Below are 27535 nucleotides of genomic sequence, written 5' to 3'. Positions count from 1 at the left end.
TCAGTATCAGTCAACACTCCAATAGGACAAAGTCATATCATGTAAGTGTAAAACATGTGAAATGTGAAAAAATAAATTAAATTTAAATTTATTAGAAATCAAAAATTAAAATTGTTCATTTACAAAAGCACTCAGACCTTTCATTCAGTACTAGAAGCCCCTCTGGCAGCAGTTACAGCTTCTAGTCTTCTTGGGTAAGTCTCTACAAGCTTTGCACACCTGGAATTGGACAGTTTATCCCATTTTTCCTGGCAGATCCTCTGAGGCTCTATCAGATTGGATGAGAAGTGTCTGTGAACTATCATCATCAGGTCTCTCTACAGATGTTCTGTGGGGGTTAAGTCTGGGTTTAAGACAGTCATATACTTCTGACGTCCTGAAGCCGCTCCAGTGTTGTCTTGGCTCTATGCTTCAGGTCATAGTCGTGCTTAAAGGTGAACTGTTGCTCCAGTCTCAGGTTGTGTGCACTCTGCAGCAGGTTTTTCTCAAGGACCTCTCTGTATTTGGCTGCGTTCTTCTTTCCCCCAATGCTGACCTGTCTGTTATCTGCTGCTGCTGAGAAGCATCCTCACAGCATGATGCTGCCACCATCATGCTTCACCATACGGATGGTATTTGCCAGGAAATGAGCAGTGCTTGGTGTTCACCAGACACACTGTTTGGAGTTCAGTTTTTGTCTCATCAGACCAGAGAATCTTTTTCCTCACACTTCAAGACAAACTCCTGTTTTACAAAGTCCAGAAGGCTGTCATATGCATTTTATTGACAGTGGTGTCCGTCTAGCCACTCTACCATAGAGGCCTGATTGATGGAGAGCTGCTGAGATGATCGTCCCTCCAGCAGGTTCTCCATCTCTGCTGAGGACTTCTGAGGCTCTGTTAGAGAGTACATTGGGTTCTTGATCACCTTGGTTACTCACTTTGGTCAGATGGCAAACTCAAGAGTGAGTCCTGCTGATTTTAAACCTCTTCCATTTAACAATTACTGAGCCTTCTGTGCTCCTGGGAACACTCAAAGCTTTAGAAATGGTTTCATACCTTTATCCTGATCTATACCTGAGTGATGGGCAGAAATGGTCATTTTGTTCATTTTAAAATTATATCCACAACATATTAAAGTGTGCAAAAATTGATGGGGTCTGAATACTTTCTGAAGCCAGTATTTTCTAAGATCTCTATCCAAGAGAAATTGATTACCTTCTCTTCATACATGAGTGTGATCTCCAGGGAGGTCTCCGTGTTGGTTCTGGGCTGCAGATCTAATCTAAACCATTTTGAAATGTTACAGACTCTGAGACACTTTTTGAATTCATTCTTCATCCAGAAGATTTCCTGTAGCTCCTTACTTCCTTGTTTTAGGCAGGGATGGCTGAATCATCCTTACTCAACAAACTAAACATAGTCTTATTGTTTGACTGCATATGCATGAGAGGTTCATTTTACACTGATTAACTTGCATTACCACTGGAACCGTCTTGTCTGTTTCCCCAAAGGCAATGAATGCAGAGAGTCTGACTTTTGTTATAATGAGGTTTGAGGATTTTTTTTTTGTTTTCTATGCACAGTTTCATCCGTGTTGTGTCTTCTTGAAGATTCACCACTCATTCAGCAGTTGGCAGAGGGGTTGGCTCTCCTGCTAGGCCGTGCAGATAGTTTGTAAGCCTTTTTTTCGCAAATACAAGGAAAACACTGTCCTTCAATTTCAGCCACTTTTGTTGCGGTTCCTGCCAAAATTCTTCTGCCATTTGTTTTCCATTCAAATGACCTGTTGTTTGCAACGCAGGCAACTGCTGTTTTCATCCAAGGCCTCTCCAATCTATAAATAGGTACAGATCCACCTCATGTGGTTTACATATAAAACTGTCACACCTAAATCTTGTAAACCCACATAAGTCGGACCACAAAATGAAATGACTTCTTTTGGCAATGATTTAGACTTTGTTTTACCAAGTCCAGCTATATAACAAGTCTTTTTATCTTCTTAGTGTACTAACCCTAACTTTAGCAATTAGTAACTGTTCGATATTGACACATTTTTGCTGCACTGTAAATGTGTAAATAGGCAACTCTTTGCAAAAATGTTTGCTAAAACTTAAAAGCCATGCACCACCATGGTAAACATCCAAATATTTCATTTATTTCAGACTCTTCTCAACATCAACATTTCCTGTCTCTACCAAGCCGACCTGTGTATTCTTACATCAACTTCAATTGTTTGATTCAAATCTACTTTGACCAAATGATTCACATCTATCAAATAATTTGGTCTCCGACAATCTGTTTATGGCCCAACCCATGTTCAAGGTCACACCCTCGATTTAGTTCTCTCCACTGGTCTCTGTATCTCCAATCCAACTCCAGCAACACAGAACAACCTTACTGTTAGACAGAAGCGCGTCAGTCTGACCATAAAGTTGTTTTTCTATCCTGCAAGTGTTGCTGCAGTTTTAACCTCTTTAGACTTTTTTTCCTTTTTCCATGCACTTCGGAAGTAGCTGAAGTCATGGCAGAAACCTCTACTTTGATCCTAGCTGACCACACACTCCTCCTGTCCGCCCTGAACTTCTCCGCTCCCACATCCCAAGCTCCTCCACTACCACCACACTTGCCTAGAGAGAGGCTCCCATCACTGCCGTTACTGAAGCCGCACCATCTCATGTGAGCAGTGAGGAACTTGTCTCTCTTTTCATCAGTACTGTGTTGGTCACCCTTGACTTGACTGGTGAAACCCAGTTCTTTGGCCTCACGATGGCGTAACAATAACAACACTAAAGAAATCAGGAGAGTGTGCAAAGCAGAATGATTCACAGATGTCGTTTCAAATTCTGAGGGATCTTTTGTGTCAATACCAGCTAGCTGTCAAAAATGGCCGAGCACAATTTTTTTCTGATATTATCTCCAGTATCTCAAGGTACTTTTCAGGTAACTTTCATCATCTCCTCCACCTCCAGCTCCTGCTTAGAAACATCTGCAACAACATGTGAGGATTTCAGTAAGAACTAGTATTATTCCATCTGTGAACTGTCTGTCCATCGCCTTTGAAAACACTCCGTCTGAACTTTATCACATTATCTCCTCTATGAAGCCCTTGATTCAATTTCAACTACAGTCTCAGTTATTGACATCATTGGCATAAGTTGCTCCCCCTTCTTTCAAACTTGCAGTTCTTCAGCCACAAAAAAACAACAGAATCTAGATTTTTTAGTCCACAATAGTTACAGAGCAAACTTCAAAGCTCTGTTCTCTTAAAAGTAGTGTTTACTGAACTACTATTTTACCTGGCTCAAAAATGCATGTTTGAAAACTCCAATCTGGTTTCAGATCCTCCATCTCTTTACACCAAGCTCCTGTTTGGTCACATTATTCAAAAACACGATGTTTCTTTCCACCGTTAGGCAGATGACACACAGACCTACCTCTCCTTAGAAGCTCATACCAACAACAAACTCACTGACCTCGAGAACTGTCTTTAAGACATGAAATCCTGGATCAAACTTTCTCCAGCTCAATGTCAATGTATCTGAGGTTATATTATTTGGAACATAGCATTTAACCATGATTTTTCCACATCTTGACACAATGTCCACTTTTATTTTGTAAAACAACTTAGGATTTTTATTTATTTTTATATTTATCTCATGTCCAACTATTCAAAGTGCTGCAGCAAGACTATTAACAAGGTCAAAAAAGAAGGACCACAATACTCCCACTCTCCGTCTGCTAGTCTCTGGTTCTGGTCTCAACAGACTCCTCATCTGAGTCTGGGTCTGACTGAGGCTCAAACATGTGGCTGAGTCTCTCTGATGTTTCCTCCTCTGACCATCTTGATGCTCTCTGCTCTTTCACCTGTCCACCTGGAGGGAGCAGGTGGTGGGCGGGGCACAAGGCCTGATCCACATTTCTTAATCAGGAAGGAAGAAGACATGAGCTTCAGACCCAGTTTTCCATTTTTTTGGGGGGGGGACATGTTAAATAAAAATATTAATCATAACAGAGTATTTTTTAAATAGATTTAAACGTTTAAACATTAAAATCCTGATATTTACAAATTGTTAAATGGTTTTGACCCTTCTTATATTACAGAACTCCTGTCCCCATATCACATTCTCAGACACCTGAGATCCTCTGATCAAAGACCAGTGCTCTGGAGCAGGACTTTATCTATAGCTGCCCCAGAATCCTCTTCATCCTGCCATATGGTTCTCCCTGTTTAATTAGATTTTTCCCACTTTTTTATCTCCATCTCTCTCTCACTTTCAATAGTTTCACTTTCATGTCATTTATGGTAACTTGTCAGATAATCAAATTGACTTAAGAGAGAGGAAAAGAGGAGAATATGAGATTATGATGTTAAGATGAAAGACTGACAAACAAACACCCAAGTTCAAACTTGGGAAAGAACATCTGAAACAGCAAGTTAAGTTAAACTAGAGAGATTTATGTGGACGGACATGGAGAGAGAATCACCATGTATGGGAAGACTCAGACACAGACGGCTATGAAGACCAAAGTAACTTAGTGAACGTCTGGCTGCCGCACCCAGATTCCATAGCTTTGCCAGTTCAGCAAAACTGCTGCAGTACCTGCTTTTAATCAAATACTGAGGAAAAGTGAAGGTTTTTAGACAAACTAAAGCCTATTACTTGGTAAAACTCCCCAGAACATCTAGAAAAGGTATAATTATAGTCTAAGACTTATTTTCATGGCTTTAATTTTTTCAATATAAAGAAGGAAGAGAAAATAATCAAATTGTAACCTGAAAAGAAAATCAATTATTTGTTTCTTTTGGTTTTCTTTTCGAAATGTTACTCAAAGTGCTGTTGTGCAGTAGATAAATATGGCTCAGTGACCTGTTGTTACTAGAGCTCCAGAGAGAGGAGATGTAACACTACATTGAAGATATAAAATATATCTTCTTATGGATCAACACTTCAAATAAAACACAAGAGAAGAGGAAAATATGGGACATTTAAATATTCCTGCTGCACATTGTTTTGCAACAGCAGCTGTTTGTTTATTTTAGAAAGATTTAAAGCGGTATATGAAATATGAAAGGCAGCAGTGAATATTTAAAGCTGCTTGTCAGTATTTTTATGTCAAATACCATCTGTAATCTGTTGATTGTAGTAACAGATTTTTTCTTAGTGGTCATAGGCCCTTCTTCTGTCTCCTCACTGGGCCTTTTCCCCTTTGCAAAGAAACTTCCCAAAGACGTCTGTTTTTTACTCATTTCGCTAGCTTGTGGGTTTAATATTAGCTTTAATGTATCACGTGACCGAGACAAGCATCTTGACATGTGTCAAGAGTGAGTCACGTGTGTCATAGACGGATGTAACGGAGAGAATTCGGTCATTTTTCAAAATAAAACATTGTTCAGACCTAGATAATAAATAAAACGGAAAGAATGTAAGTTATTTATTCTTTCTGTGCGGCCCGGTACCAAACGACCCCCGGACCGGTACCGGTCTGGGCGTTGGGGACCACTGACCTAATCAACAAAGATGTCAGCAAAAAATGAAAAACGAAAAAACAAAAAGTTTGAGAGTATCACAAAATCTTAGTGCATAATCCGCTTATAAATATTCCAGAGCTTTCAGCCTCATCTCACGGCCTGTAGAAGGCACATGGAAACCCCTAAAAGGTCCCTCCAGCATGACACATTAATTATAAACTGCTTACAACACCCACAGGGGGCGCCACCCTCACATACAAACTCTCACTCTTCGTAAGATATTGCATCGCATATTTAACCTTGCCCGCCATGTGTCAGTGCTTGGGAGTTGCCTACAGCACACATCTTATTTGAATCATAGAAGGGCATCTTGTATCTCAGATCTGTGGGATTTGATGTTTCAGAGGAGGGCAGATTTAACAGATATTACTTTTAAATCACGTCGCTAATGGCCAGCAGCTGTATCTGCAAAAGGTTATGGGATACTTACAAAGTATCCCATTTATCCCAATGATCTGGGCTATAATTTGAAAAGCATGGCCTTAAAAAAGCTTTAATAAACAATAAACATCCTCTCATCCTCAGTGATTGTCTTGCCAGACTCCACCCACACTGTGTGACATTTGGGACTTGTTATCTGGATTTTTTGCTTTCCACTACTGTCAGCATCTCGCAGAGCTGAGTCTGAGGCTGCTGCTTTTCCAACAATCAGCACAAGTTTGGTTTAAACGTAGCTGCAGAAAATGTCTGACTCGAGGCAATGAAGTCACTCATAACACACGTGTGAGGAGCCGCCAAGTCACACAGAGGAGAGGAAGGATGTCTTTGTTTGAGTAGGAGATAGTTTTACTTCTTAAAGCTTCTGAATAGAATCTGACTGAGGTTTTTGGTGCGCTTATTGTATTGTACGGGTATAATTATTAGCTTCAGACGCAGTATTTTCATTTTCATTGAGTGCAATTTCTCTTATTCCTAAAAGATATTGATAAAATGAATGCACTGAGAACATTTCGACAATGAAAGTAACCTTTCTGCCCTTTTCTCTCTGCTACAAGAACAAAATAGGAGTTCATTTATATTAAGAAAACCAATTAAAGGCTTAGAGAGATGGAGCATTTTTGGTAATTGTAGTATAATTACTGAAAATGAACTTGCTCCTGAAAAAAGCAGAATTGTTACTGTCGAATATGTTAATGAATAACTCATTACAACCTGTCATTAGTGAGAACGCCAGCAAAAACTTGCCAACCAACAACCACCCACAGTGTTTTCCTGCTCTTTTTTTTATACTGTGCAACAGAACAATGGTGATTGTTGTTTTTTTTCATATATAATATGAGGCTTGAAAAAAATGAGTATTTATTTAAGTCTGACAGATGACAATTACCCTGGGACACTGGAACAAAGGCATGCAAGTGTTTTAGATACACAGATACACAGCCTGCGTCATACACTGTAATTCTTCACAATTTAAAGTATAATTTGTTGTGCTAACTGTGTTGCCTGTATTGTACTCCATAACAACAATGAGCAGCAACAACAGTATCAATCTATATACCACTTCCGGCTGCTGAAGTCCCCTGTAAGTACACGAGTAGGCCTACTGTACGACATATACAGTAACCTATATCAAGGCTAGGTCTATTCTCTTTTATCCTGGACCAAAAAAAAAACATAAATGTCCTCTATAGTTATTTGGTAACTACCCGAAACCTAAAAAATGAACAATGTAGCTTGTTTGCTACCTCAACCATGGGGTTATTCTGTTTGTTTCTTTGTCAGCAGAAATACACAAAGAGCACTGAACCAAACTGAACCACACTTAGTGGAGGGTGGGGCCTGGGTCAAGGAAAAATCCATTCAATTTTGGTTAAAGGGGCAGAGCCAACAAACTTTTTATCACTTTCTTTAACATTGCCAGATAGGCAATTTTTATGACCTTTTCATCAGTATTCGGCCTTGGTAGAGGTATGTGCTCTACTGAGAGCCATTCTAGTCTTCATGTTGATATTTTTGTTATAAGTTGTACCCCTTCATCCTTGTTGAGTAGTCTATGGTAATACATTCATGAGGCACTATAAAACTCATCTTCTCCCAAACCGCCACCTTTGTTGCTCAATAAAGGTCATGATATTAGAACAGGAACATGCTAAAAAATACCAATAGTAGAAATTCTTTACAAAATTCCCAGATTGTTACACCCCACCCCCACATATTGTTCTCTTGTACCTACATGTATGTATCAGTGCATTCAAAAATACTAGCACGAAAAATTATACTCTGAATAGGGAAGAATTGCTCTGTACATTAAACATCACCAAAAAATGTTTTAGAAAAATACAGTTCACTGAAATAAACAGCAGAAGCATGTCTGCTTTTATGGGACACATTAAAATACAGATACGTAGTGAAGGTGGGTTGTAACACAGTTATCAGTGCTGTACCCATTCAAATTTAAATCAAGAGAATTGCCACAGTGAAGCTCATCTCATCTATCTCAATCAATTTTTTTTTTCCAATTTGTAATCATTGCACTAAATGTTTCCTGGAGAAGCACTGCTTTATTCTGTGCCTTTACTTACTTTCCCATGTAATAAATCTGACATAATATTTACTCTAATTTGCCAAAATGAGGCCATGTGCTGACAACCATGTCTTCCCTTAAAGTTGTGAGCCTTTGACTCACAAAATCTCTGTATAATTAAATGGTATAAAGTTAGTTTTTCTAGCTTTAAAAACACAAAGTGAGTAATAAGTTAGAAATGTACCTTCACATGTATTCCATGAGAGCTCCACAGTTACTAGTTCAACATTTTTTGGCGATGTGCTTATTTGTTTAGTATCTGAGCGATGAGTAGTGAAGGACATGGTCAGCCTGGCTAAACATAATTACTGGAGTCAATGGGAAAGAGCTTGCCTGGCTACAACCTACCAGCAGCTTAAAAGCTGTTTTAGTTTATGTGCCCATACATGAACATGAAATGACAATTTGTGATGGTGGGAGTTGTGTTGTAACTATTTTTTGACAAACAGCAGTTATCTATCCAGATAAAGTTAGCACAAGTTTTGGTTTTGGTCTTTGTGCTGGCATGAGGTTACCAAATTTGGCTGTGTTTCACTGTAAACAGAGAGCAAACAGTGTTTTTCGCCAGTGTGGACTTAGACCACAATTTGCAACAACGATTTCCTGTGCCTAGATGTTCATTCAAAACATGATTTAGCACTGATTCCTGCAGCCAGAACAGAGCAGCATTGTTAGTGTTTGTCCAGATTTAACAGAAGCCATATCGCTAATGGCCAGCAGATGTGTCTGCAAAGGATTATGGGATACTTACAAAGTATGCCATTTATTAAAAATGATCTGGGTTAGAATTTAAAAGGCCATATCTACCACATCTACTGTACTACTTCATAAATTTAGTTAGCAGTAGTCCTACAGTAATAAGCCATGCTTCAATGTCAAATACAGACCTTGGTTAAAGCAAAAATTTTTCTTTTTTCTTTTTTTTTTTACCTGCTTAGTATACCAGATATGTGCTGTGGCACAATGAAGCCATGTACAGTTAGTGTCACAATCCTATTACAGTACATGTCAATACAGGCCACATTTCCCAGCTATTGTATTGTTCCCTAAAGTGAAAATGTGTTTTCTTTTGTTTTTTGAGTTTTAAATATCAACCACAAGACATTAACCTGTAACTCAATGAGACATTAAAGTCATTTTCCTTCCAGAAACACACTAATCTCTTTTTACTCAGGTGAACAGCTGGGATTTGTCTCATCTCTGGCTCCAAAGCTCCAGTGCTCCACATTTTTTAACATATGGTCTTTTCCTTTGTAAAAAAACAAACGTGAAAACAATAAATAATTGCACGATTTTCGCCCTACATTAACACCAGATTTGATAATACTCTATGAAGACAAGCAGCTAAATGACATGATATTTTTTCCTATTTACATTATGCCAGATGTTAAAAAAAAATCTGCCACAGGCATCAAAGATTGCAGATTTTTGTGCTTTTACATTGTTTTGTTAGCTGGAAGATTGCCTGCTTTGAAGCCTCTGAGTACAGATGGTTACACTGAATATTTATTTTAAAGAAAGAATGTGCACTTGTTGAACTGTGCTTTCACTTTTCCATATTTCCAACTTTGTCTTTTTAGGGAGCTGAAGACTAAGATTGAGAAGGAAGACACCAAGAGAGAGTTGTTGGGGAACCAGACCAGCGTGACTGAGTCTCTCTGTATTCGCTGTCTCCAACCATTCAAGTTCCTGGTCAACAGCAAGCGTCAGTGTCTGGACTGCCAGCTGTACATCTGCAAGTCTTGCAGCCGCTACAACAAGAAGGAGCATGGCTGGGTGTGTGATCCCTGTCGCATGGCCAGGTAGGATAACTAAAGACATGAAACCTGTAGTAAATCAAAGTACTGTTGGGTGAGAACCATGGCTGAAAGCTAAAAAATCTAACCAAAAAAATCAGTGGCTCCAGCAGTGTGAGCTTGTCTCAAAATAAACACATTTCTACACATACATTCTACACATACATAACATATACATTTCAGCTTGTTGGCCTAAATTTTGATTTTGACCCCACTAAAATGGCAGAACGTGTTACAAAGGTTTCGGAACATTGTTTATGGATGGCATACATATTTTCTACTTTATATTAGAATTAACCCAACATTTATTCCTTGGATTCTACTCTCCCTTCACTCCTTTAAAGCTGCATATATGTTGCTTGCCACATACAGTCCTATAGGGCCACCGAAAACTAAAAATCCCCACCTACTGTATTTAAATTTAAAATTCGGACATTTATTTGCTGTCTGATATTATATTAATGACAAACAGGAATTTCAAAGAGTTGCGAAGGGAACGTTTTAGTTCACTGTCACCCCAATGCTACTTTAAGGAGATAATTTAAGTTTTGCTATGGCTATATAGCTAACATTAGCATTGACAGCTGTTTACTTGCCAGTCTAGAAGAAATGTCGTGAGTTCAGCATCAAAATGAATTCCTTTACTCGCCATGAGCTGTCTCCAGAGGTGGAAAGCAACACCAATGTTAACTTGTCTCTACCATGTTTTTTATTCTACTGAAGTTAGCATGCTAGCCACACTAAAGCACCACACTTATATCACCTCGCAATATCAAGAATGATGGTTTTTTCACATTGTCACATGTAGCCTAGACCGCTACTTTAGTTTTGTGCAACAAGAGCACTAAATCCACCTTCATTCATACCTTCATTGCAAGCTCACACAAGTACAAGGGATCATGGGAGTTGTTGTCATCACCATTACTGTAAGCTTCTCCTGGTTTGGATACTTTCAGAGTAATCATTCAGGAAATCAAACAGACCTAAGACCTGTACTACGAAGCAAGTTCTAAGTATACGCAACATCGTCAGAACCATGAATAAAGTCCAAAATATGACATGAGAAGAAATGCTGATACCTGCTGATTTAATTCTGTCATAGTGACATCTGAAAGTGATATTCAACGAGGTGAAATATGATAGAATAAAGTGGAATGAAAAAAAGAAATAGTAAAGATCATTTCTGGTATTTATTTTATATGTATTAAGGTCAGACTAAGGATTATATTGTTAATAAGTGCATGAATTATCGTTAAGTTTTTTTACTGAGTATTTTTCTTCTTTTGGTGATGAACAAACTTATGAACATGTTAAAAAAGTAAAAGTTAATGTCAGACTGTTTCTGCAACAGAGAGGAGAGAAAGAAATGAGAGAAGAAGTTGAAGTCTGATGAGTCAGTCCGACTGAAAAGCTCATTTATAATGATGGAAATATTTAACACTGTGTGGATAATCTTTCTAATAAGAAACATCAGAGGTTTCGTTTTTATTTGCAGTTGTGGTCACTGAGTCTCCTCGTGTTATTCTGAGCTGCAGTGATGAAGAAGAGTAAAAGCATCATCACTGTCAGGAATCCTGTCCTAATCTTTGTTGAATTAAAATGAACTTATAATAGTTATTATATATTTATTTTCCATGATAAACTCTGTGCATTTATTAGAAGCTCTGTTTTATCACTAGAGTGGACATGGAATGACTCAAACAGCAAAACTATTCCACTGATTTATATAAATGTGTACTGATCTTTATTATCTCTCACTTTATTAGTTAACTTTATCATTAAGTCTTTTGTTCCCTTCGGGATCCTGTAGGAATGATGACTCAGTTATTTCCAGTGATCTGATTGGTCAGTAGTTTTGCTGTTGGCAGGTTTTGATTAGGGCTGTCCCAAACGATTATTTTTTAAACGATTAATCTAGCGATTATTTTTTTCAATTATTCGACTAATCTAACGATTTTTTTTATTAACCTAACAGTAATTTTATTGCAATTATTTTCAAGTTAGTTATTTAATATAACAATTCGCCCCGTCCAACATCTTGACTCGCTGCACCATGGTGTTTCCTCTTAATGTGCTCGTGACGACCAAAGACGATGGATATAAACGGTCCCATTAGAAAGTTCCGGTTTTGTTCTATGAACATTTACCCTGTGTGGTTTTACACGACGCGTCGACACTAAAATTCCACGTCGAATAATTTTACCAGCAGTTACCCACACAGGTGTCCTCTTAAACAGACCAGGGAACTAAAACCAGTAGAAACACCCAGTAAGCACCTTCACTTTAAAACCAGTGATTAGCAGACGCTATCTTATGAACCAGACGTTCAGCAGGTTTTCAACGGCAGCCGAATTATCCACAGAAGTGTCCTCTCCATACCAAACGGACAAGGGGGTTAAAACTGGTAAGCGAATAAAGCAGTTTTACTTTAAAAAAGCAGTGATTCGTCAATGCTCTTTGGTGGACACAGGATGACGTGGAGCTGAGCTGTCTAACACTTTTTAGCCTTTTTTTATCTGATAACTTAAGATCCAGACTTCAGATTATTAAAATCCTTCATCTGGTAGTTGAATACTACCATGGTGTAAAAACTGTAGGATAAAAGTTAAATTTGAGCTTCTGGCAGGCAACCACAACGCTGACCCTCAACAAAATATATAACATAGGTCTTCTCATTTTTATACATTTAATGTGGAAAAGTTACATATTATAGTTTTAACCATGTGAAAGGAGAGCCAACCTCCATTGCACCATAGACTCTGAAGCTGTTGATGGACTGGTGACATTAGTCAGACAATACAGTCCAGGTCAAAGAATCAGTGGAGTTATGCTTTGAAGTTGCACTACAGAGGTTTTTCATACTTGGACTGTCAGAAATAAACCCAGAGAGGGAAACTATGTACAACTGCTGAATGCTGATATGTATGTAAGTGTGAGAGCACTTTATTGATCCCTTTGTAAGCTTTGGTCTAACTCAAAAAGACAATTGAGGTCTGAGTATTTGTTACGGTGCAGTGTGTGAGTTATGTGTCCCTGAACATGCTCAGTTTATTCATTTTTCTTATTATCATGAGAGCAAATTTGTAAGCAGTTAAAGATTCGATTTCTTACACAAGGTTGCTTTGGCCACACACACAGCATTTGATCGACGTTTTGGTGGCTGCAGTTCCAACACAGACACAGCTAAGATCTCCATCACTGCTCAGGCTCTGCTGCAGCAACAGAACATAATACATCCAGCTCATTCCCGCTCCATATGTAGCCATTACACTATTGTTTGCTCAGGTGAGGCTGAGTACGGAAAAGCCCTTTAACTGAACTCAGCCATTATTTTTTTGCCCTTGATGTTTGTATTCCAACAGATATTTTCTGTAATGAATCTTGTCCGTGTTTAAAATCATCGGCCTCCGTCCATGTCCTCTAACAGGGTCCTCAAGATCGGCACGTTGGAGTGGTACCACGAAAACGTCCGTGCCCGCTTCAAGCGTTTTGGCAGCGCCAAGGTGATGCGATCGCTCTTCAAGAGGTTGAGCGGGGAACACAGCTGCACTCAGAGTGACCTTGGAGGTCAGTGGTTTTTATTCTGTGGGTAGTTTTCTGCATAAGTAAGTGTAATGATTTGCTACTAAACTGTTTTTTTGAAAGGTTTTACAGGTTTAAATCCTTAATCCACATGTGAAATTCTGTATGTGAATAATACTCCTCCTTTACTCAACAAATACTGTCATGGTGGCCTGTCAGCAAAGAGATTAACCTGCTCTATGATTGAAACTACTCAATGGCCAACAAACCCTGTGGTTATCGTGGCAAGCTGCTATGTGGGAATGTATATGTGAATGTTAAGCAGACCGAATCAAAGGTTACAAACCTGGTAGAGTGTCAGGTCTCAGGTCAAGGCTGCTTTGAAGGGGCAGCCTTAACAAATTTCCATCTGTTCCACTCATTTCTTTACAAGCCCGGAGGAGGTGCTGCAGGTCAGGAGCTGAGTCTGCTGGAGTCGCAGAGCATTGCTGGAAGTCTGCTTGAGCTTACCATAAGAAATCCCCAATAAATGAAAAGGCTTCAAGGAGATTCAACAGCTGCACATTGTTCTATAACTGCATGGAAAATATGTATCAGACTTGTATCTGATACATATTTGTATCAAACTGGAATCACACACTTCAAATTAGTAAAACTTCACCATGACCGGTGCATCACATGTGTGAATGGTGTCAAGTTCAAGAATTAGACTTGGAAATGCATTTTTCCTAATATAGGTAATAGACCTGATAAACAACGAAATACAGGTTCTTTATGTTAATGCATGCAGCATAAGACATGATCATACCCAATCGTATGCTATGGCTTTCACCCAGTGTAACCTACAGGAGATTAGACAGCACTCTCCCACTATAATAAAAAAGAACGGTGCTCATTCCTCCAGCAGAGTCCAGAAAATTGAGGAAGCTCTAACAAGGAGCACTTAAGTTGTTGTGACAGCTCCTGGTGGCCCAGCACTTTACCAAGACACTTAATGTTGGTGTTTTACTTTAATTTGTCACCCATCTGTCTGTGAGACCCTTCATTTTTGTGACACTGAGTCACCAGAATGAAGTTTCCTTTCTCCTTCTCAGATAGTGAGCAGTCATCAGCAGGCTGCCAAAATCTGTCACGGGGTTTTTCCGGCTCTGGCTTGTCACAGCTGCACTGAGCGCTGTCACAGACCAGTCTGTGAGGCCTGGAAACAGCTCAGGCCAGGTCCTCCACTGTCTGGTTTTTTACCAGTGGGCTTGCACCTTTAGACACATTATTACCAGAGATACTAACGTGGTGTTTATGTTTGCTGCTCATGTTTAAAGTCTGATGCAGTGACGGTATGACTTGCTCATGTAGCATCGTCATTATCCTGTAGCTATACCCAGAGCAGAGATATACATTTGTCTATTAGCTTTAAGTGTTATTACACACAGCAAGTCTCCAAGTGAGATCATAGCATCAGGAGATCATTGAATAACGAGGAGATAGCCTGGACCCCTGGTACTGCTTACGCTGAGTCACCCTTGAGGATTTTGGGAAGGCACACAGAGAGAGTTGGTTGGCCGGCTCAGCCCAGCAGGCCTTGTGATCATCCAGTCACATGTCTCCCATTCTGTGCCTGGAATTGAAGGATCCAGTCCTGCAGGGCTCCAGCGACCAGAAGCAGAGAGAGACAGAGAGAGAGAAGGAGGGAAGGAGGGAGTACAAAACTTTTTTTTTTTTTTTTTTTTTTGTCATGTACTGATGTGGAATCCAGCTCCTCCAGAGTGCACAGATGCAAGATGTAGTTATGAAACACGGCCATAAATACACATGTTAACAGATACATCATGTTTAATACGATCAGCAATTCATCACATGTAGAGATTCATGTGACCACCTGGATTAAATTAAATATGCATGACTGTGCACGCTCACGAACACACAGTTCCACACACACACACACACATTACTGTATGTATTTCGCTGTGGTCCGTTGGGCCCCCGCAGCTCGGAGGGTGTCATCCTATGTGCACATGGGGGAAATGTAACAATGATGTTACAACAGTGTCTTTGTTCACATACGTTGCATAAAAAAGAGAAGTAAGTTGGCTACAATGACTCCTTTATTTAATGCTTCTACTGCTGCTCCTGCTTCTGATTATTATTTTTTATGTGGAAAGTAAAGACTGTCTGAATTATCTCAATTTACAGAGCAGTTTTCTGTCATTAATGAATGGCAAAATTCACAAAACTCTCACCTCATTGAGTGAGAAGGTTAATTAGAACAATCCAGTCAGCTTTTAAGATGTGTAACATGAAATTTTAATGCAATAGAGATAAAGCAAGTCTTCTCTCCTCTCTTTGTTTTCCAGAGCCACATGAATACGACACACAGAGCATGCCTGATGTCCACGTCCACAGTAAGTTACATATTGTTGACAGACAGATCGTTCTTTTGGTTTTAATATTCACTGTACAATGATGCGCGGAGCTAAATGTTAACATCAGCATGCTAACATGCTGTCAGTGCACTTATGTTTAGTTAGCTTGCTAACCTTTGCTAATAGCAAACAAAGTACAGCTGATGAAAATTTGTCTTTGGACAAATGCAAATTTTGACCTCCTGATGGCACTAGATGAAAGCTCAGGGGATCACCAAAGTCGATAAGATTCATCCTCTGGGACCAAGAATGTCCACTTAACGTAGAACTTTGTCACTGTCTCGCTGTCAGTGCCATCTCTAGTGTCATGCTGCTAGTGTGGCTATATATATATACAACAAAGTGGATATTTAACCACTATTTGACTCAAGATTCAAGTTTAAATATTATTTCCTGAGAATCTGCGTGGGGGGACCTGGATTCATGACCTCATATATGCATGTATAAGATCCTGGCTACCGTCCTGGTCAGACACAGGAATCATTTTCAGTTCTTACCTCCTGGTCGTATTTGTCCATTAGTGCTTTGATTCTCAGACATTTTTGATTCTGTTTCTTTGAGTCTTTGTGGTCAGAGCTGAATTACCAACCAGACAAAGCATCTGGCTCATGAGGCCCCACAACTCCAGGGGGTCCTGACGGCCCTGTGTACATTATGTGTTAGCTGGTTTGTGGTCATTAGAATGATTGCAAATAAAAAACAAAACATAAAGTAACGTCCTGCATTATTACTTTATTGTCATGGTGAAGGGCCCTCTGTCAAAATGTACCTGATTTATATTTCTAAATAACTTTGTATTTCAACACATTACTACAAACAGGGGTCAGTCTTAGCCCACACATTTCCTTCATCCTGAGGCCTCCTAGAGGGTTCATCCAGCATGTGTGTGGTCCTCTTTAGATCCATTCTGGAGTCATGTTAATGGTTGAGAGCTAGTTAACTGACTAGTCTCTTTAGGCCTACAATAATGTTTTATCTGAATATTTATGATGGTAATTCCAAACAGAGGGATTCTGTAAGTTTAGTTTGATTATTGAATATTCACATTAGACTATTAAGATTCAGACTTTGTAGTTTTGAATGTCTTACAGTGGGTACAGTGGTTTGGGAGCAGACCAAAAGGTCCTGGTTAGGCTGGCACAGTCAGTACTCGCCTGGATTTTATTCACATTGGCACATAAAGAGAACAAGAGAGGAGCCTGGGAAGTTTTTCTCAGGCAAGAAGATCAAAAAATGTTATTATTAGCCTACTATTATTATATCATTATCATTAGAGTTTGTAGCAAAATCCACATTAAAGTCCAATTAATTCATGTTGGAAATTATAATGAAGTAATGCAGACGTTTACTGTACTGTTGTTGTTCTGCATAAGCTTGAAACTTTATCTTTATCTGTTGATCTGTGAAGCTCAATGTTGACCGTTTATCTCTCCCCGTAGTTTTTCTTGTTCCCAGTCTCTTATCCTCTCTCTCTGTTTGTATTCAAGAGGGAATTTACTCATAAACACTATCATAAAAAGAGGCTGAAAACACATAATGTTCGTTTTCCTCCTGGTTCTCTGCCTGATGGGAGAGGTGCAGTGTGCATCTCAGTGTAAAGACAAAGTTTCTCTCTGTTTCCAGAAATCATGTGCTTTTTCTTGTGCAGCTTAGGGTTAACACTAACATGCCTTCCATCTGTATCAGCAGATGGATATGAGGAGCACAGTATGGATGCAACAGATTCACAACAAGGGGTAGGGCAACTCTTCTCTTTTATGTAAGTCATTTGTTTTAGGGTTGAAGAACTAATTCTAGGCTGCGTCTGCTTCTTTGCTGTGCTGTGCTTTCCCTGTGAAATATCTAAACTTTGTTTGCTTTGAAAACAGGTATCTTGCAGGCATTTTGTAGATACTTAGGTTTTAGTGAGTTTGAGGGCAGCAGAAAAAATTCCAGTGATATGCATCATAAAACAAGAAAGAGAAACCTGATTTTACTCACACAGCAGGTCTACAGTAGATCTGGTATTTTTCACTCTGGAAACCCACAAACAATTCTGTACCTGGTTCACTTATGTTCTGTTGATTTCTTGTCCACACCTAACATGTTTACTGTTTATTGATTAAGATATGTTTGTTGAGGGAAATCAGAGCTCGTCTGCAGCACAATAACACAATTTAATTCATGTTGAAATCATGTTTTTTGAAACAATGCTCTGCTGTGCTCAGCACTGATCTTTATCACGCTGACAGCTCCTTCCTCTGCTGAAAAGCAGAGGTGTTTTCTACACGTGTAATCTACGTGATATATACCAGCCCTCGTGAAAAACTGGAATGCCTTGACAGCTGGTGACATCGAAGGTTAGGCACGGTCGAACCGGCACTGGCCGCCATGTATTGTGGGTAAATACCAGGCTGTCAAACATAATCGCACACATAAAAGAGTCCAAGAGGAGTTGAAAGAGCCTCTGGTTCAAGTCCTGAGATTGTAAAAAGGGGCACTGAGTCCACTGGAATTCATCATAAAACCAAGACTACTCCTGTTTATACCACAGCCTGTGTAATGTAGGAGCCAAGCTTTGTTTATTTTCAATCACTGCAGCAACTGTCAAGTAGAAAAATTATTGTGAGGACTCTTGGGCTCTGCGGGGTCTCTGGATGCTACGTCTTTGTTTACAATGTGACTAACAATCAACGTTTTATTTATATTTTACATTATAGACTTTTGATTAATGTTACAGTAAGAAAGAATACGAGAAGGCCAAGTGGTCCTTCCTGCACCCCCTGTTTGATTTCACTTAGAGAGAGAGCCATCTGCTGGTCCAAACAGAGTGCTGCCTTTTGGGCCACTTAAAGGACACTTCACTGTCATGTTCACCTCTCCAAAGAAACGGCAGTGCAGGTACAGGACAGTTTTTGGAGCTTAGATTCAGTGTCTTGCTCAAGGATTCCTGGGTAGAGTGGAGGTCCTGTCAACACAGGGTTTTAACATGTCTCTAAAACGAAGTCCCATTCTTTCTAGGCCTCATAGCCAAATAGCAAGACATTCTCCTAACCCCAGTTTGTGCCTTTTATATATTAACATTATATTCAAGTGACAGAACAGAATCTTTGAAAAACCCAGGGGGTAGTTTAACAACACTTTCTCAAACACAAGTTCTCAGACACTCTTTGAACCATGTGGATGCAAAAATAAGCAGTTTTTTCTTATCTACACAAAGATGTTAGCCAATAATAACATATCCCCGTTGTACAACATGAACCAAAAGTTTAAATAAATATATTATCAGTCATACTCACTTTGCAAAAGTTTTAGATGCTAAAAGTAAAGTTCAAAATTAAATGATTAATTTAGTTCTGTTTGTGCTTGTTGTCCTGCTGCAGAATAAATCTAGGGACAGATCAGGCGCCTCCTGTTGTTATTGCATGAAGAATGTAAACACTTAAAAGTGCATAAAACTTCTTATATCGATGTTAATTTCCAGTGTTTAAAATTTTCATACAAAGTAAAGTTTTAATATGTTGCTTGCGTTTTACAAGAAGAGCTATAGTACATGTAAATTCTGGGTATATGGAAAGGACAAACCGGGGAAAACTTTTTTTATTTGTGCAGATATGCAGATGTTTAGAAGTATGTGAAGATGTGACTCAAACACAATGATAATTCATGAGAAGAACACACTGATGCTAATATTCTCCAAAAGAAATGACTTGCATGAATAAATGGTTTTTAATGAGTTGGTTACATTGCCAGCTACATTCTTTCATGCTGTGGAAGAGTCAGTGCGTCAGTGTGTCAGTCTCTTGCAGTGGTGTGGTTTTCTTTGGGATTGCATCCTTCCACTCCTCTTCATACTTACCTTTTAATTTTTATCCTCTTTCTTACTTTTTCACTCTCTCCTCTCTTTCGGTGATGGTGATCCCTTTCTGCTGTCAAAAGATAAAAAAAGCCAAAAGGCGGCTAACTGTCGATCCCTTTGATTTCGGACTGGGCTGTGACTACGCCGTCGATTCCAGAAGACAGTCAAATCAGGTAGAAGCTGGACAACTAACCACAACCAGCTTTTCCCCAAACCAAAAAACTCTGCATGTCTTCACACAAGTCGGCCTCTGTTCCTTCTCGAGCCTCTTTTTGTATTCTTTTTTTGCCAAACATTGACTACTTTAGCTAGAGGATATTATATTAGTGTTGAGCGCCGTCATTATTTATTCTCTTATCTGGCCACAATATGCCCATTGTGCACAACCAAATGTGTATGCTTATGTGCAGTCTTGTCAGCTCATTAACAGAATTCTCTGCATAAAACCAATGAAACCACAATGGCTGGAGCACAATAGACTATAAAATTTCCAGTGATTATATCTTAAAAGTAAATTTAATGCAGTGTAAGCACATGAGATATTGCAGTATTGCCAGTAACCAATGTCATGTAAATCCTAATAACATAAAGCCATGCCATTAAAACAGCAAATGAAGAGGTCTGTTTGCTCAGCTGTAATTTTATCATAACATTTATGAAAAGTGATAGGTACAAAATAAATCACTGCTGTGATCATTACATTGCAGCCCATAATACTTGGTGATCTTTGCTTTAATTACAGTATTTCTATCATTAATCAGTACAAGAATCTTATTGAATTTGCATGCAAAGCCTAACAACAATTACTGACTTCAACTGGTAACTTACTCACTGACCATGCACGTAAATGTTATCAATTTTTTTTTATCAATTTTTTTCTCATATAATCAAAAATGAATGTATATATCTCGTTATAAATGTAAAGCAGCAGTAAAGTAATTTTCCAATGAATGTCGCCAAATTTATACCTACTGCTTTAACCCACTTCCTTTCTCTGATTTACTGTTTATATGTTAAGTTTCTAACTAGCCAGAAATAGCGGCAGCAGCAGCTAGTATGAGCACTCACCATCCTTTCTTTCTTTCTTTCTTTCTTTTTACCACTCTCTCCATTCTCACTCCCAGGCTCCAGGCTCCAATGACAGCATGGTCATGGATGTAGCTGTGAGGGAGTCGATGCTAGCTGAAGCAGACATGGCCTCTGTTTTCCACCAGATTTTGGAGGAGCAACGCAAAGGTCTGGACTTGGGAATAGCTCCATAAGAAAGCCACAACAGATGCAATTCATATGTTAAGGAACTCATACTGTACAGTTCAACAAAAATGTTAACCTATCAGGAAACAACGATGGCTAGCTTACTAGGCTAACTGTAGCTGCGCAACTTTTTGGCAAATTGACAGAACAGCAGCTTTTGTCCACTTGGCATAATTCAGTATTTGGTAATCTAATGTATTTTTTGTTGTCAACACTAGTTAACATAACACAAAAATCAGTTTCTAGTTGGTATAATGTGTCAATGCTTTGATAATTAAATTAGCCTTCAAGCTAGTTGGTTTGCTAGCTAGCTAAAAATGGCAATTTGTTTAGTTTTACAGACTCAGCTATTCCAAGCCAATAGCATAGGCTAGATATGTCACATGTTAGCAGGCTGTTCTTCAACAGCACTTTTTGTTCTCTCTGAACATTAACTTTGCCATGTTATGCATTCCTCTACAGTCTTTTTTCTGTATATTCCACTGATAAGCTACATGGTTGTTAACTACTTTGATGTTATGGATCCAAAATGTTTGCTGACCTAACGATCCAGTGATAAGGTCCTTTGGGCGGATTCATTTGTTGAGCTTTGTTGAGTTTGCTGAAAAAATGTTTTTGTTGTTGACCATACAGCGATAAAACTACTAAATACAGTGTTGTTTCCCCATGTGGTTAATTAGCTGATATCACATGGTCATAAAACCTACCTACTTTGCTGTTTAAAGTAAGACATTTTCATTTGATAGCCTTGAGATTGAGTTTGAGAAAAAGAAAATCCTCACTTTACTGATCATACCCGCGTTTTTCTGTTATTCTAGATGACCTTGTGTACTCAGACAGCCGAACTGTCCCGTCTCGCTCCGTCTCCCAGCTCAGCTACTCCTCATGTGGCAGTGGTAGTGCAGGGGGACCGCGGGGCAGCAGCAGCTACCTGCCTGGCCCTGATGACTCAGAGGAGGAGCACGACCACTTCCAGCCCTACCCTCTCTACCAGTCTCACCCAGGCCTTTGCAGCCACATGTCTCAGGAGAGCCTGAACTCAGCGAACCCCCCACCACAGGTCTTTAATATGCTTCATATTAATATCTCTAATTGATCACAAGAAATCCTCAGTGCATTACATTCACTTGGCAGCTGCTGTGGGACACTCATAAATACAGTTTGGAAGGTTTTTCTATTCTGTGGGAAACTCTTTCTTATATATGTGTGTCTGCATACCATACCTATTGCACTGAAATTAGAAACTGGAAATATGACATTCATAGTTAATAATGTTCAACCTTGCGTAATCAAACCCCACTACTCTCAGATGTGTCATATCTACCAATCAACTTTATTGATGTATATACAACCCATATGGCTTTTAATGATAGTAAATAAAAGTTTAATGTTCAAGATTTTTTCTTTGCCACAGTTCATAGAAACCAATCTTTTATCTTGTTTTAGTATGGGACAAACTAAATGAAACATCTTGAAGCTTTTATAATATTACTATTTCACTATGGGAATTACTGGATAGAAGTATTACTATTACCATTTTTTCTTTTTCTTTTTTTCAAGTATATTTGCTTTTAAAGATAGTGTGAGCATAGTCTGTGGAAGGAAGAAACCGGACAGTGACTAAAGTTTGACCGCATGGTATAGCGCTGAAGCGACTGTAGCGTGACGTTTTGTAAAGAATTTGCTTCATTTATATGAGCCAGTAAAGGGTTGGATAAGAACTTAAGAACATGAACTTAACCTTCCATGAAAGATGAATAGTTTGGTACAAAGCCCAGTTTTATTATAATTTGATCTCTACAACAATTAATTGTGGTTTGGAGTCACATTTCTGAAAGACAACAGCTAACAAAGTGAGTGTGTACGCTAACACACACATACACACACACACACACATACACGCATCAGGCTGACACGTCATTGCGTGATGTAGGGAGACAGCTGCTACATCAGAGGAAAGTTACATACATTACATCAGTGTCTATTTATGTGTTGGCAAACAACTCAGTCCCTTGAAAGGATCAAGACAACTGTTACTGATCTGTTCATGAGAAGCAGATAAACAAACCATTATTTTGACTGACTTTGAGTTGAATCAATATGTCTACATGTGTCCTCATGTGTCCTCTGGTTTGGACTTCATGTGTCTTTGAGTTGTTTGAGACTCTCTCCAGAAGTGTCTTTTTACTTTCTGAAGTATAATCGTCATCTCCGCTCAGAATCAAAAGATGTTCTTTGTAGTTATTAGAGGTAAGAAATATAAAAACCAAGCATGTGATTGATCTCTGTGGGTGGGTGGCCTGGTGTTATCAGTCCCACCCGGCCGTGTGCTGATTTCCACCCTCAGCATCTTGTGTCATGGCAAATCTGTCACACTGCGAGACACAAACCGGACACTCAGCCCAGACGTGTGCCTGTCAGACATCAAAAGCAACTGTGACATTTCTCATTGGCTACGAGTTCGCAGCTTAGTCAGAGAGCGGGTGCTCATCCTGCACACGAGTGCCGGCTGCACTCTGTTTGCTTGATGCTTATTTGGAAAACATTCTAGCCAGCAATTTAACTTGAAAGCCCGGTGACGTGTGGGATTTGATTATGTTTGTGGAACAAGACATCAGGATGAGTCAACAAGCACAAATTCTGTACAAAGCCAGGGCACATGAAAAATGGTGTAGAGCAAAGTTAAAGTGTGTTTACAGGTTATACAGACAAGTGACAAATTAAAGGGAAAATCTGAATAAATGAGTGGAGAATAATAACAAATGTGAGTACTACCATACAAGGACTGGGTGAATGAAATCTATGTGAATCATACAGTATATGTGGTCTCAACTAAAGACTTATGGACTGACACATCAGACAGCACTAACATGACAACCAAGCAATAATGTGCAGAAAAGGTTCTACAGTTAGTCATTTTAAAGGAGCTATTTGTAAGTTTCGCTATTGCTACATAGCTAACATTAGCATTAACAGCTGTTTACTTACCAGTCAAGAAGAAACATTGTGAGTTCAGCATCAAACTTCATTCATTTACTCATCAACAGCTGCCTCCAGAGGAAAGCAACACTAATGTCAACTGTTGTCTCTATCACGTCTTTTCTTCTAGTGAAGTTAACATGCTAACCAGCTAGCCCTAGCCCGTCTCGTCACTTTCCAATAGTGACTCACTGTAGCCCCCAGTCTGCCCTGAGGATGTAGTGCTGCTCAGAGGACGTATTATAATTCAATTCAAATTCAAATTCAAAATAACTTTATTTATCTGTACTTCATTTGTGTAAAAACATCAGTGCAAACACAGCACATACTAGGTAAAACCAAAAACATAAATTCAGCTTAGCAAGTGTGAAACAGTTTAAGATAGTGAGTGTGCTTAAAGTAGTCGAGGAGTCAGTAAGATCAAGCCCCAGGCTACCTCAGGCATTAATGAGTCTGATGGATGCCACCACAAAGCTTGACATGGCCTGAATATGAGGGACTTGTATCTGCGGCCTGAGGGTCGTGTAGTGTGTATAGTATCTGAAGCTATTTGTAGTCCTTTCATTTTAGTCCATCTTGCTGTAGATGCTGCTTAATGGTTCAGTCCATTGATTTTGCTGCTCATTCTGATGATTTTGTTGCAGCCTCTTGTCTTGTAAACACAACAATGGCTGAAGCTCTTGTCATCAATCTCCACCACCCGCTCCTGCCAAGGAACCACATTTGGCGGCAGAGGAAACTTACAAATAGCGCCTACAAAACCTCTGAAATTGATCAATCAAAGTTAAAACAGACAGAAAGAAAGTCATATTACTTCTTAATAGTTAGTCATTTGCTTCTTCGGGACTGTGTGGGTTTTGATTTGATTGGCCTGGCAACATAAGCAAAACACCCCACAGCTGTTATCAAATTAGTTTTATTTAATTTGGCTGCGTCTGATTGGTTAATGATAATATGTGACTTCACATTTTCCAACTGAGCCGCGTCCACCACTGCACTGAGAGGAGCTCAGAGAAAAAAAAAATTGCAGAAATCTTTCATGTGGAAAACCAAAACTTTGTTCACGTAGGAAGCCATCACTCATAGTAAGAGGGTGATTGAGAAAGCATGTTTTCAGGGCCATGCAACCAGTTGTTGTGCCAATCATGAATTTACCAGTTAAATCGTTACGTTTCGGTTATAGGCAGTTCAGGTTCACAATTGGGTCAGGGTCTGGGTCTTGGAATCCCTACGAATCGGTGGGTGAGGCTGGATTTGGACATAGTCTCAGAGGAACCGTTGTCTGAGAGACACAACTCAGGTCAAGAAAGTTTTCACATCAAAAAGATAAGTCAGATGACTGTCTGCATGACTTCCTGGCTTCAATATTACTCTTCCTGCCCTCAGGAAGCTCATGAGAAAAAATAGAATTACTGCATTTTGATCATCATCCAAGGGAACATTTCACATGTGCTAGAAGAAGAAAAGGGTATAGTATAGGCACTTTCCTAGTACAGTGTATTCCTTTCTTTTTTTTACTCTCTCTCTTAGTCAAGATGTTTGGACTGATGTCATGTAGAGATGAACCTTTCCATTATTGTGAAATGAGGGGATGGGGTGATCTGGCTGAGAGCTCAGACTGATGACACCATGTGAAAGTGCAGCATGGACAAGAAGGCAATGAACTGAATCTGTATTTGAGAGACATATTTGTCTTTTGATTTGTTCAGTGTGAGAAATTTATATCATATGACATGTTATTACTTAGAGGGTGATTTCAACAGTATCATGTAAATTATTAATTGTGCTGTACATTTTGTTGTGGAGAAACTAAAATTAAGTAACTAGACATGTTTGGTAGTATGTGTATGTTCCTTCATATTACTAATGTTCTATACCTCTGATATCCTGCTTTCTGCTCATGTTTCTTTATTATACGTCATCTTCATCATCTGACTGTTGTCTCCCTGACTCTCCTTGTCTTTCTTCAGATCACTGACCTGAACAGACGCATGTCAGCCATCGAGACCTTCCTGAACCGCTTAGAACATAAGGTCACCTCAACATATGATCAGGTAAATCCATTTAACACCACATCACAGTTATCAAATCATCATCATCAACATAATCATCGCCATCAAATAATCAGCAAGGCTCTGGGAATTGCATGACGATGAGAATGAAGTTTCAAACCAAAAACATTAAAACAGCTGGTTAGAGGATGTTTACATGGACATAGCCATAGCAACGGCTGTAACGGGTTTCAGCTGGTATGATCAATGGCATAAAGTGGAAGCTAACATAATAAAATACATTGTGTAAAAATTGTTATTCTGTTCAGACAGTGAGTAACAAACTCTTTTAGTTTAGTCTGCAAAATCACTGTTTTGGTTGAATCTAGACCCAAATAACAGACAAAGTTCATCACTAGCTTCTGATCATAAGGTGAGTTTCTATCCACCTGTCTTTATGCACATTTTCAATTTGTGCATAAAATAAACCTGAAAGGAAATTCCGGGAAATTAAAAAAATCTCAAAACATTGTGAAAAGACTTGGCTGAAACACTTGGCTAAAGTATCAAAGTCAGTGTATCAATAAAGGACAAATGCTACAAAGTACAATAGAAACAGACTTAGCCAATAAATCATGATGTACATGAAACATGTGACCTAAAAATTCACTGAAGCTTGCGCTCCACTGAAAATAGACCAGATGAAACATCAAATCTGTGGAGAATGAGAGAGAAACTGTTACGTTCCTTGAATTAATACATGAACCAAACATAAATACCATATTTCCACCTTGTTTTCTACATTGTCTTTAACAATTTGACGTTTGCACCCTCTTCTTCTACAATGGTTTTAATGGGAATCAGCACCACCAGCTGTTTATCTTGACAAAGCACCTCCTAATATTCCCCTAACAGCAGTGGATGGGAAGTACATTAATGTGCCGAATTTCTGAAAATTCGGTTAAAGTTTGCTCTATACTTACATGAAAATCTGAATAATCAACAGCTAAAGAGCCACATACAAAAGGAGACTGAGTATATTCATCCGGCGAACAGACACATGACTCCAAATGAACACTGATGTTGTTATGTGTCTTGTGGATGTCAACTGTTGACTAACGAGTTTGCCATTTCAACTTCATGAGGTGATAATATGTCAGTGTTTGTTACACTGCAACCTAGGGCTCTAAAAAATTCATTCATTCGTCTTTGAGCACCAACACTGTCCCACTGTAGCCAGATAGTGGCTTCAAACTTGTTTGCTTCTAACCTGCTGACAAGGATAAAACATGACCTATGGTTTTATTTATTTGTTTGTTTGTGTAGTTATGTAGTTTTTAGAAATGTTTGTATTTTACTTGCAGGTCATTGTTTTCTGATAATGAGGAGGGGCACACAGTGACTCATATTCAACAGTGATGTCTGATGTAGGGTTGGTGTCTGTTTGTAATTGGGTTGTGAAACCTGAAATCCACACGAGGATCATCAGAGATCGAGCCAAGCCACAAAATCAGCAAACTATAAACGAACACAGAGCTTAAAATCATATGGTATTTAGTGGCTATTCTGCTTCACATGAGAGCAATATTTGATAGAGTCATGCTATTCCTCTCTGGTGGCAAATCACGGCTTAAATCAATTTGTATGTAGCACATAATCCATCAGAGTGCACAGATCACATCTGTGTGAATGTCTATGTG

At 39.0% G+C, this 27535-nt stretch overlaps 1 protein-coding gene across 8 annotated transcripts in view; it reads left to right on the top strand.

The window, feature by feature from the left end:
- The window catches only part of mlphb (melanophilin b), a 44757-nt gene that overhangs the window by 6472 nt on the left and 10750 nt on the right, over positions 1-27535 (top strand). For 5 of the 8 annotated variants that reach the window (XM_056390233.1, XM_056390227.1, XM_056390228.1 and 2 more), the window contains exons 3-10: positions 9616-9837; positions 13259-13398; positions 15705-15752; positions 17460-17509; positions 19692-19784; positions 20736-20847; positions 21684-21925; positions 25815-25898. In XM_056390233.1, the coding sequence (XP_056246208.1) occupies positions 9616-9837; positions 13259-13398; positions 15705-15752; positions 17460-17509; positions 19692-19784; positions 20736-20847; positions 21684-21925; positions 25815-25898 (991 nt within the window). The remainder of the gene's footprint in view (positions 1-9615; positions 9838-13258; positions 13399-15704; positions 15753-17459; positions 17510-19691; positions 19785-20735; positions 20848-21683; positions 21926-25814; positions 25899-27535) is intronic. The other 3 variants (XM_056390230.1, XM_056390235.1, XM_056390234.1) reach the window with 3 other exon arrangements.

This window comes from Seriola aureovittata, chromosome 11 (genome assembly GCF_021018895.1).
Source record: "Seriola aureovittata isolate HTS-2021-v1 ecotype China chromosome 11, ASM2101889v1, whole genome shotgun sequence".
Classification (NCBI taxonomy): domain Eukaryota; kingdom Metazoa; phylum Chordata; class Actinopteri; order Carangiformes; family Carangidae; genus Seriola; species Seriola aureovittata.
The sequence above is the reverse complement of the archived record's forward strand: the minus strand, read 5'-3'. Positions and strand labels throughout refer to the sequence as shown.